The following is a 16,635-nucleotide window of genomic DNA, read 5'->3' as shown; positions in this document are numbered from 1 at the left end:
ATGAGATATAGAAGAAATTACCTTCACACTCTTAACTAGGAAATTGTAAATTCTTACTCTTAGGATATGTGCTCTAGTGAAAAGCTGAACCACACTAAAACAAATGCTTATCAAATGTTATTAAATAATTCTCATTTTAACCTTTCTTACAAAAAATTATTTTGACAGCTGAGAAATTTTTGTCTTTTTCATTTTTTTACATACTAGTCCCAGTCCCCCCACCTTCTCTCTCCCTCCCACCTCCCCCTACCCCACCCCCATCCACTCCTCAGAGCAGGTAAGGTCTCCCTTGAGGTGTCAACAATAGCTGAGAAACTTACTTCTTTTTATGTACTTAATTCTACTGAGAAGGAAAATATAGTCATGATTTAAAATGATGGTAAACAGGCATCACATTCACTTCTAGGGGCAAGGCAAACTGACACTGCCTCTTTGGAAGATAGCACTTCTTAAAAATCACAAGTGATCAAATCCTTTGACACAACATTTGACGAATTAATGTCAGTGTTAATTAATGTCAGAGTATATGCAAGGCAACACTGTGGTGGCAAAATACCAGAAACTTTTCTCACCTGTCTGTGGAGGTCTCACTAGCCCAAGCCAGCCTTCAACTCTGGGATGACAGATGTGAAGGCCCACACCCAGCTAGATTGGAAACTTAGACACCCATCAACTGGGCAGATTAAATACAATGATACTGCCAAACAATGCTACGTTCTATGATGGGTGTTGGGAGAAAGAACATTATGTAATGACATGGAAGGACCTCCAAAAATGGTGTTTGTGAAAAACAGAAAGGTACACACCTATGTGCTACATTGTTTCGTAAGCAGAGGAAAGAAGACACAACAGTGCTGTTTGTCTGTGCTCTAAAAATCTCCGCAAGGCCATGTAAGATACTAGTAACTGTGGTACTTACCTGGTAGAATACTGAGAATTAGTTTGGTAGGGAGAGATTTTTTTACAACATATTTTAATGTTTTTTTTTCAGATTTTTTATTTGAATTAGAAACAAGATTGTTTTACATGACAATCCCAGTTCCCTTCTCCCTCCCGTCCTCCCCACCACTCCCCCACTAAAACCCTATCTATCACATATCCTTTCTTCTATTCTTCCCCTGACTCAACCTTTCTATTTTAATGTTTTTTACATTTCTGCTTTACATGAATTTATATGTTATAAAAACATAAAACAAATAATGACTAAAGGAAGAAATAAAGAAACAATTCATTAGAATTGTTAAATAATGTCATAAACACCCTTATGCTCTGAAATATCACTTGTTTAAAAGGATAACTGTAATGCAATGTGCTCCTTTATTTAAGACTAAAAACCAAAACCAATACACACATCACAATTCAGGGTGCTTTGTACTTTTATAGAGAATAATTTCCCTCTCTAATACAGTCACTGAACTACAGTCTTAAAACCTAAAGAAAATGCTGGCTAAGGACAGGTCAGTAAGAAAACTCCTACAAGTTAATAAAGGCATTTTTATCTACAAAGTTTAGTAAACTAGAACATGTTATCAAAAAGCAGTAAAAGCCTGATCAACAGACACCCATCGCATCATTTATTTACTTAATGTGCCCTGGGAGTGTCCTCTTTCAGGCTTTCCCTATGCTTAGGCTTAAGCTATGGTATTTTTAGAGGAAATAAGTCAGGTATGCACTCATTTTTAAATATTAAATTAGCGTGTTTTCTCCCCTAAAGTATAGCTACTAATTTTAAAATGGAATTAACTAAACAGTGGTCATTTACTCCAGACACAGCAAATGTTTATTACCTTATGAGAAAGAAGTTTCCCATCCCCTAAGGGTTTTCCAGTTGATGCTTCAAAGAGGAAGATTACTTGAAAAAAATAGTAGAAAATTAGTGTGTTATATTAGAACCATTATTGGTAAATTTCAGTGGCGCTATCATAATTCTTAGGAAAAATTATTTAACTTTATGGATCACACAACTTCTATCAGCTCAGAAAATAAGCAGCACCAAATCTCTAATTATTAATGAGGTCACATTTTTTATGAAAATAGAACTAAAATTTTTCCTGACATATTGCCTAATTAAAAGCATTAGTAATGACTAAGGATTAATGGCCCACAGGTCTATCAATGGCAAGTCTAAATATGGATGCAATGTAATATTATGGTATCTCTGATAATAATCTGTGTAATAATCATATTCATGGAAGAAAATATGCATTAAGTAACTACCTATCACAATGCCAGGCAATGTACCTTGTGTTGTTTCTACTATCCACTCCTGTGGTAAAATAAATAATTTACCCTAGATTCTTGGCTGGGAGCTTCAAAATCCCTTAAGCTTTCCAGAAAATAAGTTTCTTTGCTATGTTAGTTAGAACAACAGATTCTTCGTGGGTGCTTTTCTTTACTACCAGATAAGGGTTCACAATCAGAAAAAACAGGCAGCAATTAATAGGATGGAGCTTTTAGGTCTCTGACTTCTGTGGATGAGAAAAGGTTTAGAGACTAGTTTAAGTGAGTGGCTGATGATTTAACCAGCCAAACAATGTAATAAACCCTCAAAGTTCAGTCAGAAAAACAAGCTACAGATATGGGAAGTGATGGCCATTTTATGATGAGGATCCTCAATTTGGGGGCGGGTATATGAATTCTGAGTATTCAGGATTTGAACAAAATAGCAGTATACCAGGTTTGGGAGGAAATGGATTGCCAATAATTGAGATGCTCCATAAATCGTTAATGTTTTTGCAAATTACAGCCTTGTAAAATATCCAGCTCACAGCTTCAGTGTATCGACTGGCTTGCCTCAGAACTATGCGGAGGTCATAACAACCTATATTTATTATAGACACATACTTTGGGAGCTCAGCCAGTTCTCAGTCTGAGAATTTCCCTGAACTCTTGAAAGAAGGTTCCAGAACTGTGCCTTCCATGTTTCTAGTAAACAGTTTAATTTTTAGACTTAACTTAGAGAAAAAAAAAAAAGTGAGCACCCTTAGGGATTGGATTGGATCATAAAGCTCTCCAAAGCAATTAAAAGTTTGGTTGCCAGCCTAGAACCAGAGGCGCTGGAGTCTAAGGATGGAAGCCTGGTGTTAAGGGCATGCCTCTGGAGGGAACCAAGGGACTCTTTCTCGGCTTCCAGACACCATGAAGTGAGCGACTTTGCTCTACCAAGTGTAATATTCTGACTTGCCATAGGCCCAAAGCAACAGGGTCAAGTGACCATGCAGTCTCTGATGCTGTGAACATAAATAAACCTTTCTATCTTGTAATTGATTATCTCAGGTAGAGAAAGCTAACTTGTGTAAATAAGATGCAGTTTGTAAAATATTTGCTTTCTACCGGGTGACTATTTTAGAATTATTTAAATAATGTTCTCTTCGACGGCTGTTAGCAACTACGTATTTTCCTAAATGCTAGTTAGAAGAATTAGCTCCCATGATGAAATGTAGAAGACACTTCGAGATTAAATAATTTCTCTAGATCAAGCATTGGTTTTAAGACAAAACATTTTCTTGGGCTAACAGTTCTGAAAAGAAATTGTACGTTTCAAAATTCCAAATCATTTTATCACCTTCATATGTTAGAATGGCTATTATAAAAGCCACAACAAAAAGAGAAAAATGTCGGTGAAGATGTGAGAAAACTGGAAATTAAAATATTCACACACTGCTTGTTGTTAGTAGTAATGCAAAATGGTATTGCTGCATAGAAAACAGCATGGAGGAGTTTCAGAAAAGTATAAATAGAACTCCAAGTGAGCTAGGAATTAATCTCACTTGTGGCAAGCACTGGTTTCAGTATCTCAAGGAAACATTAGCATTCTCACAGCCACTGCATCATTATTCACAACAACCATAATATGGAATCAGTCTGATCAGTAGATAAAGAAAATTCGGTATGTGCGACACACACCAGGACAGAGGGGAGGGAGGGAGAGACGGAGGGAGGGGGGAGGGAGGGAGATCATTGAGAAAAGAATGAAGACAGAAAAGAAAGCCCTGCACATCTGGAAGATAGGCTAGGTGAAATACAGTGATCACCAAAGGACAAGTATTACATAATTCTACCAATGTGAGGTGCCTAAAATAATGAATCTTGTAGAAGCAGAATGCAGGATAGTGGTTGCCAAAAGCAGGAGGAAAGAAATGGATATAAAGTTTCAGTGATGCAAGATGAGTGAGGTCTAAAGCTCTTCAGTACAACACTGCACCTGAGGTGAACCAGCTAACAATTTGAGAGGAGAGATTTCCCGTTAAGTGTTATCACAAATAAACACAGTAAACAGGCCTGGAGGTGTAACTCAGCAGTAGAGTGCCTAGCATGGGTGAGACTCTGGGTCTTGCTATCACTGTCCTCTCCTACTGCCTGGTTCATGCTGACCCAAGGACACAGCCTTCTGGTAGTTCCTTTAACATGTCCATCTTCCCTACCCTAGAATCTATCTACTTGCTAGCTCTGCCACAGGTAGTGAGTGCCCGCACTGCCATTCTTGCTTCCAAGCATGTGTCATTAGCCAACAGTTAATTGTATATTTGTTCACTGACTTGATTTTATTTATTGGATTGTCTATCTTAATCACCACTGTATCTTAAACTCTAGAAAAGTACTCAGCCAATATCAATAAAAGTACTACACTCAATAATATCTGCTTGACAATTTCATCTGTGGAATAGTGATACCTCAATGGTAAAACACTGGACATATTTGTTTTTATACATACTAATATGGCCTGGATTTTAACATGTAAAATTAAAACTATTCACACCTTCCTTTTACTTCACTAACTTAACATTCTAGTCGAAAAACATATAAATAAAGTGGCACAATGAAGAACATTTACCATATTACTAAATGAATAGAAAGGAAGTACTAAACAAGGTTAAAAACAAAATTTAATACTTGTTTTAGGACCATAATCTTGAAAAAAATTCTCTTATGAATACATAAAGATTTATTTACCACTGGTCTTAGATACCGAGACAACATATATTTGTTCTGTTAGTATGACAAGTTCAGTTCTTATTTAACTCATGGTTAGAACAAATCATGGAATTCATAATTTTTCTATATAACGCTAACATATTAAGAGATGAAGAGGGCTGGAGAGATGGCTCAGTGGTTAAGAGCACTGACTGCTCTTCCAGAAGACCTGGGTTCAACTCCCAGCACCCACGCGGCAGCTAATAACTATCTTTAACTCCAAGATCTGATATCCTCACACAAACACACATGCAGGCAAAACACCAATGCACATTTAAAGACAAAGAGGGGGGGGAATAAAAGTCCATAAAAATGTCATAGCATGCCAGGCATTGATGGTGCATGCCTTTAATCCCAGTACTTGGGAGGCAGAGGCAGGCAGATCTCTGTGAGTTTGAGGCCAGTCTGGTCTACCTATTGAGTTCCAGGATAGGCTCCAAAACAATACAGAGAAACCCTGTCTCGAGAAAAAAAAAAAAAAGGTCATAGCATTATAACTTCATGAAAATTTGACATGAAACACTATGACGATAGACTTACTCTTTTCATCAGCTTTGTCTTTTATTGCTATAGTATCATTACTCAGGGATACAGTCTGTGCATTCAAAATATCTGTCCTCATTCCAGGAAACTTCGGAGAAGAAATGAAGCGCCCTTCATAAGAATGCAAGTAGATACCACCACCATCTACAAGAAGAAAATGTCTAAAAAGAGAAACAAAGTTTGTTTGTTTTTTTAAATAGGAAGATACTATATTTTCATGTTTGTATTAAGGAAGAGTTTGTCCTTTGGGAGGAAAAATCTAAATCCTACAATTATAAAAAGAATATAGATGAAGTCTGAAATATTAAAAAAATTGAAAGGAACCATTTTGATTTGTTTTCTCATTTTTTGTTTTGTTTTTTAAGTAGAGGTAAGAGAAGAAAATAAATATGTCCAAAATCACAAGCCTATCTACTAAAATTTTTATTTCATTTACATTATGCCCTCAACTCATTTCTTTTCCTGGGAAGGAAACCCCCATGAAAAGGCAATTAGAAAATCTTCCACATTATACAGACAACAAGATGTATTTAGGAGTGTGTGTGTGTGTGTGTGTGTGTGTGTGTGTGTGTGTGTGTGTGTGTGTGTGTGCACGTGCCTGTTCATGAATGCTTGAGGGACAAGCACCATATACATACATACACATATCCATGTAACAACAATTAATGAAAAAGAGCATAAATTTAAAAGATAGCATAAAGGAGTAGATGGAAGGAGTTTGGAGAGAGAAAAGGGAATGGGGAAATGATATAATTATAGTATAATCTCAAAAATAAAAGAAATAATAAAAAAGTATGTAGTAGAGAGCATTAAATGAAGGTACCAGGCATGAACTTAGACGTTCATGCCCACAATTGTGCACATGGACATGAATGCACCCACACACACCCACATACACACACAAATAAATAAGAGAGCAACAGAGGAAGACACTCAATGGCAATCTTTAGCCTACACACAGGTATTTATACATGTATGCACACGTGTATACACATACTACATACATATACACATAAATGCCCCCATGCTTAGCACTGCAAGCATTTCCTATCATAAATAGGACATCAGCTTTTAAATTTCTCATAGGAAATACTCTTTCAATGGGCAAATGTCTCTGGCTATATAAATAAGATCAGAGGCAGGCAGTTACTAAGTTACCTCATATATAGTTATTTATGCCATTAACACATACTTAAACTATGAACATACTCAATAAACTTATAAATAATATAAATTTATTTGGAACTGTTGGGATAAAGACATTTGAGAAATAGAGCCTTTAGATAGCTTGCATCTTACCTTTTAAAGGCAAAATGGCTTGTATTTAAAAATTATGACATAACTAAAGCATGTTTCAATGTCATTAAACAGATGACAAAGCTTGAAGTTATATTTCCTTGATTACTCAAGATTATCTTCATGATGACCATGTTCCTCTGTAATTAAATGACAGTTTGGATCCTCCTGAGAATCTGTTGGAACTCGGAAGAATTACAAGACTGTCACTGCTCAGTGCCTTCAACTTTCTCATCAGTCCCTTCCCTGCCTGTGATTGTGCTTGCTGCTAGTGCCAGCACCACCAGCCTGCTCCGGGTTCTTAACAAAAAGCTCTGGGCTGGAAAACCTGCTAATGAGCAGTGTTAATGCTGCCTAGGTGACAGGAGAAGAGAGGAATAAAGTGTGTAGTTTTGGTGTAGAGGTTTTATATATGTCTGTATTGGTAAACAGCAACTAAATTTCCACATTTCATTAAGTCTTAGTGTGTAGCTTTTCTACATTTGACCTTGGCCAAAATGTGGAGAAGCAATTGAAGTAGCTTTTCTAAGTTTGAGCTCTGATTCAGTAGGGAATCATTGTACTTAATAAGTTAATTGACAGTTTTTATTTTTTAAAATTGTGGCTCCTGGAGCAACAGCTCATCCTAATTTGTTCAAGGGAATCACCTAGGGTTTCTTAGTCTTATATTTACTGAAGGACTTGGCAAAAAATTCTACTTCTAAACTTCAGCCCACAGCCTAGTAGTAGCTCATGAAATCAATAAGTTTCAACCAATATTTAAAAGCAAAGATAGAGTCGGGGTATAGCTCAGGCTCAAGTCATGCCCTGAGCACATGCAAAGCCCTGGGTTCAGTTTCCAGCACCAATAAAGGAAAGGGCAGGAAGAAGGACAGTGGGCAATGCTGAGATTAGAAGTTCAGGCCTCACCTGGGACACTCTTAACATTTTCATACAAACTTAGGATGAACTAAATTTGAATAGAAGTGAAAAAGAAAGAACAAATGAACAGAAAACAGGGGACCAAACTAATTTTCCCATTTCATTGTCATACTCTCTTATTGATACTCCAATGTTCCTTGTATTGAGCTTTTAATAAGATTTAAGATTACTATCTAATAAATTTCTATAATAAATTTAATATAGTGCATGTTCATATCTTTCAATATCTTTTAAGAATGTAAATAAATTCTAATAAAACATTTCATTACCACTGATTTACTTTGTTTTTAATTCTAAAACATATAGTAGAAACAGACTGATCCCAAATGACTACTATATCATTTTTTGAGATATTTTAAAAGATGTATTTTGCAAGGCATGGTGGTGCACATCTTTAATTCCAGCACTCAGGAGGCATCACTGTGAGTTTGAGTCCAGCCAGGTCTACAAAGTCAGTTCTGGGGCAGCCAGAGTTGTTACACAGACATACCTTGTCTCAAAATTATATATATATATATATATATATATATATATATATCTTTGGTATATGCATATTTTGCCTACATGTATGTAAATATATGATATGCATGCAGTTCCCATGGAGGCCATGAGAGGACACCAGATCCCCTGGAACTGGAGTTACAGATGGTGTGAGCCACCATGTGGATGCTAGGTACTGAATCCAGGTCCCTGCAAGAGCAGCCAGTGCTCTTAACCACTGAACCATCTCCAGCCCTTGTAGGATGTTTTAAAGAGTGTTTTACTACTGCATGAGCTATCCAATAGTTAAAATACAAACAAATTACCTTTCTGCCTGGAGAATTAAGCTAACAGTTCCTTCCTTGAGATCAAATATAAGTGGTGTATTCCAGTTCTTCGTACTAAGAGATAGATAAGATAAAGTTTATTAGCATTTCAAATACTAAACACATTTTAATAAGCAGGCAGTTACTCATTTTAAATGGTAAGTTTAACTTCACAAATTATCACATATGTATTTTCATTAAAGCACCTGACACATTAAATTTATCCATTCACATGTCTGTATCCTCAGCTAAAAGGCAGAGATTTTGTGTTCCCAGCAACTAGTACATAACAAGCTTTCAATTAGTGTTTACTGGAGTTACAGTTCATGACCTTAGGACTCCTAAGAACAAGCCCTTGTTCTTCTGGCTAATACCTCTGAGTTTGGCCAGGCCATCTAACATTTCTCAGCAGCATAGCATGCTGAGGATATGATAGGCAGATCCGGATTAACAATAAGTTGAGCTTCTATAAAGTAAGTGTCTTTGTTGAGGATAATAAAGAACTATATAAGTGTCCAACAAACTGCATGATATATATATATCAGTCACTGAACAAAAGAATGTAATAATAGCATAATGGCACCAGGTATGGTGGTGCTCACTTTTGATCCTAGCACTCAAGAGGCAAAAGCAGGTGAATCTCTGAGTTTGAGGTCAACCTGGTCTGCATACTGAGTTATATACCAGCAAAATCTACATAATAAGACCCTGTCTCCCCACCCCACCCCCCAAAAAGAAACCAAAAATGACATATTGAATGCAATTATTTCCTATATATTGTCTAGTGTTTTGTTGGATTAAAACAAAATTATTTCTGTGAAGTACTCTATAAATGTAAGCAATGGCCATGCTTACTCAATAAAGTGTTGAGTAGATGCACAAATAATTCCTTTTATTTTTAATAGGATAATATGATTCAAAGACTTAGTTGAAAGCCAGACAAGGTGGCTAGTGTCTGTATTCACAGCACTCAGCAGTCAGAGGCAGGAGAATTACTACGAGCCCAAGGTTTCTGTGAAAGTTATTGAGAATACAGATGCTGATGACCTTGGACTCCTGATCCTTCTATCTCCACCTTCCAAGTACTGGGGTTACAGGCATGTGTCACTTATTCTTTTATTGTATGTGTATGCACATATAAGTGTGCACATACACAAGCACTGCAGGTGTATAGTCCTGGGCACCTTGACACCTTGCAGATAGGAAACAGGGTCTGTCGCTAAAGCAGAAGCTCACCATCCTAGCTAGGCTACTGCCAGCAAACTCCTAGGATCTACAGGTCTCTACCCTCTAATACAGGTATATGGAGCTATGCCCAGCTTTTTCACTTGGGTGCTGGAAATTCGAACTCAGATCCTCATATTCTCACAGGAAGTATGCAAGTACCCACTGAGCCACCTCCCCAAAGCCTTCCCCCATTCCTTAAAGGTGAAAATGCACCTCATTTTCACACCTAGAAGATAGAAAAAAGAGAAAGATTGCAGAGAAAAAGTAAACTGGTGTACAATTAAATGCTGACTAGCAGAGTTTGATAGCTCTTTCAGTAAGTAAATGCATGCATAAGACAAAACAAAAGAATGCAGTAGTTTTGTCAGTAATGGCTACTCAGAATCAGTGCCAGTAATTAGTCTGATAAAGACAAGTGTGTTTGTATTTCAGGAAAAATCATAGTATACTTCCTTAGTCATTAGAATTAACCTTCATTCTCTATCTAGAGAACTGTCATCAGAAATGTGATTATGTGAGGTTATTGAAAAAGTGGCCTCTTAGAGCTGGGAATGTAGCTCAGGGGTGGAGTGTGCTGCCTAGCATGTGTGAGGCCCTAGACTCAATCTGAAAAAGAACAAGAAAAACTCTTCTTAGAAATATCTGGCCAGGTGTTGGTGGCACACACCTTTAATCAGAAGGCAGAGGCAGGCAGATGTCTGTGAGCTAGAGGTCAGCCTCGTTTACAGAAAGAGTTCCAGGACAGCCAGGTAGGGCTACACAGAGAAACCATATCTTGGGGGGGGGAGAGAAGGGAGGGAGGAAGGGAAGGAGGGAGGGAGGGAGGGAGGGAAGGAGGGAAGAAGGGAGGGAGGGAAGGAGGTGAAAAAGAAAATAAATATCTGAATTTCTCACAACTGAGATGTAATGTAAATACCATGGAAATATACACTCACTAAGCTATGAGACTAAAAACAAGCAGGGTTTTTAATACTTGTTTGAAAAATATAAGTGAGAATGTAATATAGCATTCTTCTATATATTTTCTTCTTCTGAAATTTTTTTATAAATTAAGTATATTATGTTTATTTTTTAATTATAAAAAAAGAGACAGCAGTAGTTAGGAACTTAGAATCAAAATCCAGTTCTCTTTTAGTAATAAAGTTAAATAATTTAGCCTTGAGGGCAGGTTATTTAATTATTCTCTGTGGCCTTTAGCTCATTATCTTGTAAAATAGGAATACTATTAATGATAAGCATAACCATAAACAGTATAACCAATCACTCAGAAACTAATAACTACTATCTAAAATACTAGTTTATAACTTAATGAAATAGGTTTTGGTGAAATGTCTCAGCACTATTTCATTCCTACAGATGTTCCATGTATTTTATAATATTGATATTTGGTATCTTAACAAATATCTTAGCAACCAGAAAGTAGAGACAAGGCCATATTAGGAATGAAGACAGTCTTGCATTGCTCCACACAACACAGTATGAGGAAAGTAAGGTAAGCAGAGAGTTAATAACATAACATCTGACAACTGACAACCTAATGGTAGCAAGCCTACAGCTTCTAACGGTAGGTCACTATCACCTGGAAACTAAATCCATCACTTAGGGTAGCTGAGAGTCATAATTATCTACAAAACAAACAAAAATTTAAACTGAAGAACTAGCCTTCATTTTCCTTACCCTAATGAAAATTAGTCAAACATGTGCCTGCATTAAATTATATTTTTCTTCTACTTTTAAAAAACTTTCTGTAAATCTTAGCTGTTTAGCTTAGTAATTTTTTATTTGTTCTAAATTATCACTGTTCTGCCATTTTTTCATCTATGAAACAATCCACATAACATCAAGCCGCTGCCTTTTTTCTCCACTCTTCATTGCCTCCCATATTTCAGCCTCTGCTACTTTGGTTCTCCAGATGCAGCCACTGCCTCTCCCACTTCAGTACTCCAGATGTGATCACTGCCTCTCTTACTTCAGTACTCCAGATGTGGTCACTTCCAAGAGGAAGATCCTGATTAGTTGCAGATTTATATATATATTGAGCGGGAACTGGAGCAGTTGTCAGTTAAATTGAGTATCATTACATTATGAATTACTGGACCTTAGGATATCAATGCAACACTATACTTAATATATGTCAATTCATTTCTTTATTCAAAATACTTACTAACCACATGTTGAGCTAAGCACTGGACAAACAGTAGCAAATAAGACACACAGTCTATATCTATCTCCAACATTTATCAAATGACTAAACTATAAATACACTGTAGCATAAATGTGAGCACAATTTTTTTAAAGTCCTTAACATAGACTTCTTTTTTAAATTAATTTTTGTTTACATTAAAAACAATCTTATTTTACATACCAATCCCAGTTCCCTCTCCCTCCTGTACTCCCATCCTCCCCCCCCCATCCCCTCATCACACCCCCTCCCTATCCACTCCTCAGGAAGGGTGAGGCCTCCCATGGGGAATCATCAAAGCCTATCACATCATCTGGGGCAGGACTAGGCCCTCCCCCCATGCATTTAGGCTGAGAGAGTATCCCTCCATAGGGAATGGGCTCCCAAAGCCCATTTATGCACTAGGGATAAATTCTGGTTCCACTGACAGAGGCCCCATAGATTGCCCATGCCCCGCAACTGACATCCACATTCATGGGGCCTGGTTTGGTTCTATGCTGGTTTCCCAGCTGTCAGACTGGGGTCCATGAGCTCCCACTTGCTCAGGTCAGTTGTTTTTGTGGGTTTTCCCAGCATGGTCTTGACCCCTTTATCACTCTTCCCTCTCTACAACTGGATTCCAGGAGTTCAGAAGAAGCTAGTCACCAAAATATCAAATAATCCAATCAAAACCTGGGGTACAGATCTAATTAGAGAATTCTCAATAAAGGAATTTCAAATGGTCGAAAGGCACTTAAGAAATTGTTCAACATCCTTAGCCATTAGAGAAATGCAAAGCAAAATAACTCTGAGATACCATCTTACACATGTCAGAATGGCTAAAATCAAAAGAGGATGTGGAGAAAGGGAAACACTCCTCCATTTCTGGTGGGAGTGCAAACTTGTACAGCCACTTTGGAAATCAATACGGCGATTTCTCAGGAAAATGGGAATCAGTCTACCACAAGATCCAGCAATTTGACATAGACTCTTGAGGGTATGAGTGGTCACGAGTTTTCTGGATAATTTAGATGGTAGCATGCAAAAGCTGGCTTGTAGTGGTTAAATTTTTAAGGATTTGGAAGTTGACTATTAAATACAGCCATTGCCTAAAATGAAATTACATAAACTTACTTACTATGATAGCCAAATTATGTTCAAAACAAAGGTAACAAATGCTCAGGACTTATCGCTTCAGCTTCATTTACCCATTTATTATTACACAGATGCAAGTTATTTACATCTATCCTAGCTATGTAGTGGCAAGAGTATATACTGACTGCCATTCTGCATCTCCTCTCCACCTGTAGCAAAATCACACTAGTAGCTTAAAATCAGTCACGATACACATTTTTACATCATCATAATCACAACCTGCAAACTCGGTCTGTCTGCTTGCAGCAAGCTTCTCCTCCAGTACTAATGAGCACACACTGATACCAAGTGTGCTTCAAACTGTCAGTCATGTGATGGGGAATGTACTGTGTATGTTTATTTTATTGAATGTTAAATGAAATACTGTTTGGCCAATGAAACAGCAAGTTAGATGGGACTAGGACTCAAAGAGGATTCTGGGAAATGTAGTAGAGAAGTGGTGATCCAGGCAGGAAGTGACATAGCAAGGAGACTCATATTTAAGCGAAGCAGAAGCAGAAAGAGTCCTTTTTGCCCCTGCTCCTCCAGCAGCACAATGTGATCCACCGGCAAGGAGGAACGCCAATAAGGCGTCCGATAAGATAAGTCTTATAAAATATATAGATTTATGATAATTAAGACTGAGCTAACAGATTAGAAATCCTAGTCCTTGACCATGCAGCTTTGAACCAAATACAAGTTTCTGTGTATTCATTTGGGCCCTAACTCAGGCGGGCGGCTGGTGTAAAGCACACATGTGGCAGTGGGGTTCGGTGGCTTTTGGTGGAAAGATTTATGGAAACAGTCATGTTCTTAGTTTATTAGCATTTTTTTTCTTGCCTTCTGATAAGGAGGATGCTGGATGTATTTTCTTCCACTCTTTCTGGACAACTCTGGGTCATCAGTGAGCACATGGTTACCATAACTCTGTTACCTCACTAAAGTCTTTCAGCCTGCCAGCCATGCTGCTACAGTGAATCTGCTGCCTCCTCTCCTCGATGTCCTATGCCCTGAGCTTTGAGTTAACATTATACCAGTCTCTAGAACTGAAAGTAAATGCCATCTCACGGGAGATATTTCCAGTTTCAAAAGTGAGTATTAGTCTTTGAAGCACAAACTTCATTTGCTCAGAGTTCTTCCTCATTTCCTGATCTAAAAAATGGTGCTAATCAGTACAGTTTTGAGAAAGTTAACGTTACACCAAACTGTATTGATATAAAAACTTGAAAATAGATCCTCATCCTGACAAAAACTCTGGATTTTTAGGAAATGCAAGATGCTTACGAGAAGACGTAGCACTGAAGAGACGTTGAAACAACCAAGTGTCCATGGTTCAAAGACGCTTTAATGACTCTGTCTCGGAACTCCAGTAAATCCACAGCATCATTGAGGACATTCCGAACCTAAGCAAAAAAGAAAAAAAAAAGGGGGGGGAAAGAAGAAATACCAACATTTTTTAAAAATCAAATTTTAATTAGATAAGCTAGTAAGATTTGAATGTGCTCAAAAAATTCAGTGTACCCTTAATTAGCTAAGTATATAAAAAAGGATCCATCTAGGCATAAGCTGATATACTTTGGTGTAAAAGTCAACTAAGAAAGTACAGATACAAAAAGATTCTGTTAGAAATAAATAGAAAAGACCTATAAGGATTTTTAATTTTCATGCCAAACCAAGCAATGTAGCAATGGGATGAAGTTAAAAATGCTCCAGCCCTGAGATGCAGTCAGAGGAGGGTGACATATGAAGTTGGAAAGAAATCATATGATTTCTGTCCAAAAGAGTAAGAATATCTCTTTCTGGTTAGACTTTACTTCAAATTGTAAGTTCTAAAAAAAGATATAATTGCTTTAAAAATCAAAAGTGAAGGAGGTATTGGCTTTATTTAAAAAAAAAAAAAAGTATAGTAAAGAACCAAACTGCAGAGAGAAGGGGAAGTACATCCATAGGTGAAAGCAGGTAATAAAGAAGAAGGTTAAGAAGCAACTGGAGCCAGGCATGGTAATAAATGCCTTTAATCCCAGCACTCAGGAGGCAGAGACACACAGACCTCTGAGTTCAAGGCCAGCATGGTCTACAGAGTGAGTTCTCGGACAGCCATGGCTACAGAGAGAAACCCTGTCTCAAAAACAAACAAACACAGAACAGTAAAAGAAGCAACTGGGAAGGGGAGAGTCAAGACACTCACTAGGGAAGAGATTCCTGCTCTGCATGATCTTCTACAGGAGTCTTGAAGCTGCTTTAGTCTGCTGCAGCTAGCATGGACTAACTGGCACCCACTGTCCCTTACATCTGGTTATTGAGTTCCTAGGCTGACTTATCTGGAGTCAACCAACACCATTATCTTGTGTACCCTGACAACCAGTCCATCGCCACCATTATCTTACACCCTGTTTTCAGGGTCTTGAGCTAACTTGCCCATTCTTCACTTCTGCTCTTTGGTACCCTGTTGGGCAGTCCCTCTGGGAGCTAATCTGACTACACTCCTCAATTCTGAGTCTGCACAGTGGCCACTAACCACTGGAGAAGAAGCTTCTCTGGGTACTTTCTTGAAGATTTCATCATTCATTTTCTTTACAGCTGAATAAAATTCCATTGTGAAAAAAATTACAAACATTTATAGCAGACAAGTTTGCAAGGATTTTAGCCTTTGGCTGTACTGGTCAAAAGTTCTGAAGTCAATGGACAAACTATAACAAATCAAGGAAGAGTGTGGATAAGATAAGATTCCTATGTTCTGGGTGAGATCACCGTGCGTAAGGTGGCAAGCATATCGTGAGGTGAAGAAATAAGGAAAAACAATGTAACGATACCTGCAAACTAGTCATTCTTTAAATTTTCAATAATTAACAATGAAATGAAAGGACAGAAAGTCATTCTTCCAAGTATGTCTCCAAATTTCTGTGTTCTGAGTGTTTGTGGTCTCCTTGATTCCTGTTGTGGAATATTCTGGAACTCAATCCATGCCTTTAAAGAAGAGAAGCTTGCCACTTTCCAGTGAGGACACAGCTAGAAGGTTCCAGCAATGAGACAGAGAGTACCCTATTTGGACACTAAATCCACTGGAATCTTGGTTTGGGATTTCCAAACCTCTAGAACTATAAGGGGGAAAAAAAAAAAAAAAAAAAAAACTCTGTTGTTTTCAAGCTACCAGGTTTTTGGTATTCCATAAGGCAGCCTGATAGCCTGGCCAGCATGCTACATATATGTTCCCCAAATACCAACATGACACGAGATAGCAAAAGTTCATACACATACATTTTGTTATAGCATTCTCAAAGATACATAAGCAAAATTATGGAACAACACCTGTGCAAGATGCTTACAACAGCACTATCAATAACAGCAAAAGACTAGAAACAGCCCAAATGTCTTGAATAAACCACTGTGCATTTACACATGCTGTATAGTTGGAAAACAAAATGAAGAACTATAAAACGGCAATATAAGATACAGAATAGCATGTTTAGTATATTATCTTCTATATGAAAGGAAGTATATATATATATATATATATATATCTTCAAAAACAAAAACTATTAATTAGAACCCAATAACACATTATAAGAATAA

At 37.4% G+C, this 16,635-nt stretch overlaps 1 protein-coding gene across 2 annotated transcripts in view; it reads right to left on the bottom strand.

Annotated features, from left to right (window-relative positions):
• Ift80 (intraflagellar transport 80) overlaps positions 1-16,635 on the bottom strand; it is a 97,647-nt gene that overhangs the window by 17,120 nt on the left and 63,892 nt on the right. For both annotated transcript variants that reach the window (XM_027391769.2, XM_027391770.2), the window contains 4 exons: positions 14,347-14,465; positions 8,541-8,615; positions 5,515-5,678; positions 1,788-1,852 (listed from right to left, as the gene is read on the bottom strand). In XM_027391769.2, the coding sequence (XP_027247570.1) occupies positions 1,788-1,852; positions 5,515-5,678; positions 8,541-8,615; positions 14,347-14,465 (423 nt within the window). The remainder of the gene's footprint in view (positions 1-1,787; positions 1,853-5,514; positions 5,679-8,540; positions 8,616-14,346; positions 14,466-16,635) is intronic.

This window comes from Cricetulus griseus (assembly GCF_003668045.3).
Source record: "Cricetulus griseus strain 17A/GY chromosome 1 unlocalized genomic scaffold, alternate assembly CriGri-PICRH-1.0 chr1_0, whole genome shotgun sequence".
NCBI classification, from domain to species: Eukaryota; Metazoa; Chordata; class Mammalia; order Rodentia; family Cricetidae; genus Cricetulus; species Cricetulus griseus.
This window is presented reverse-complemented; position numbering and strand designations above follow the sequence as displayed.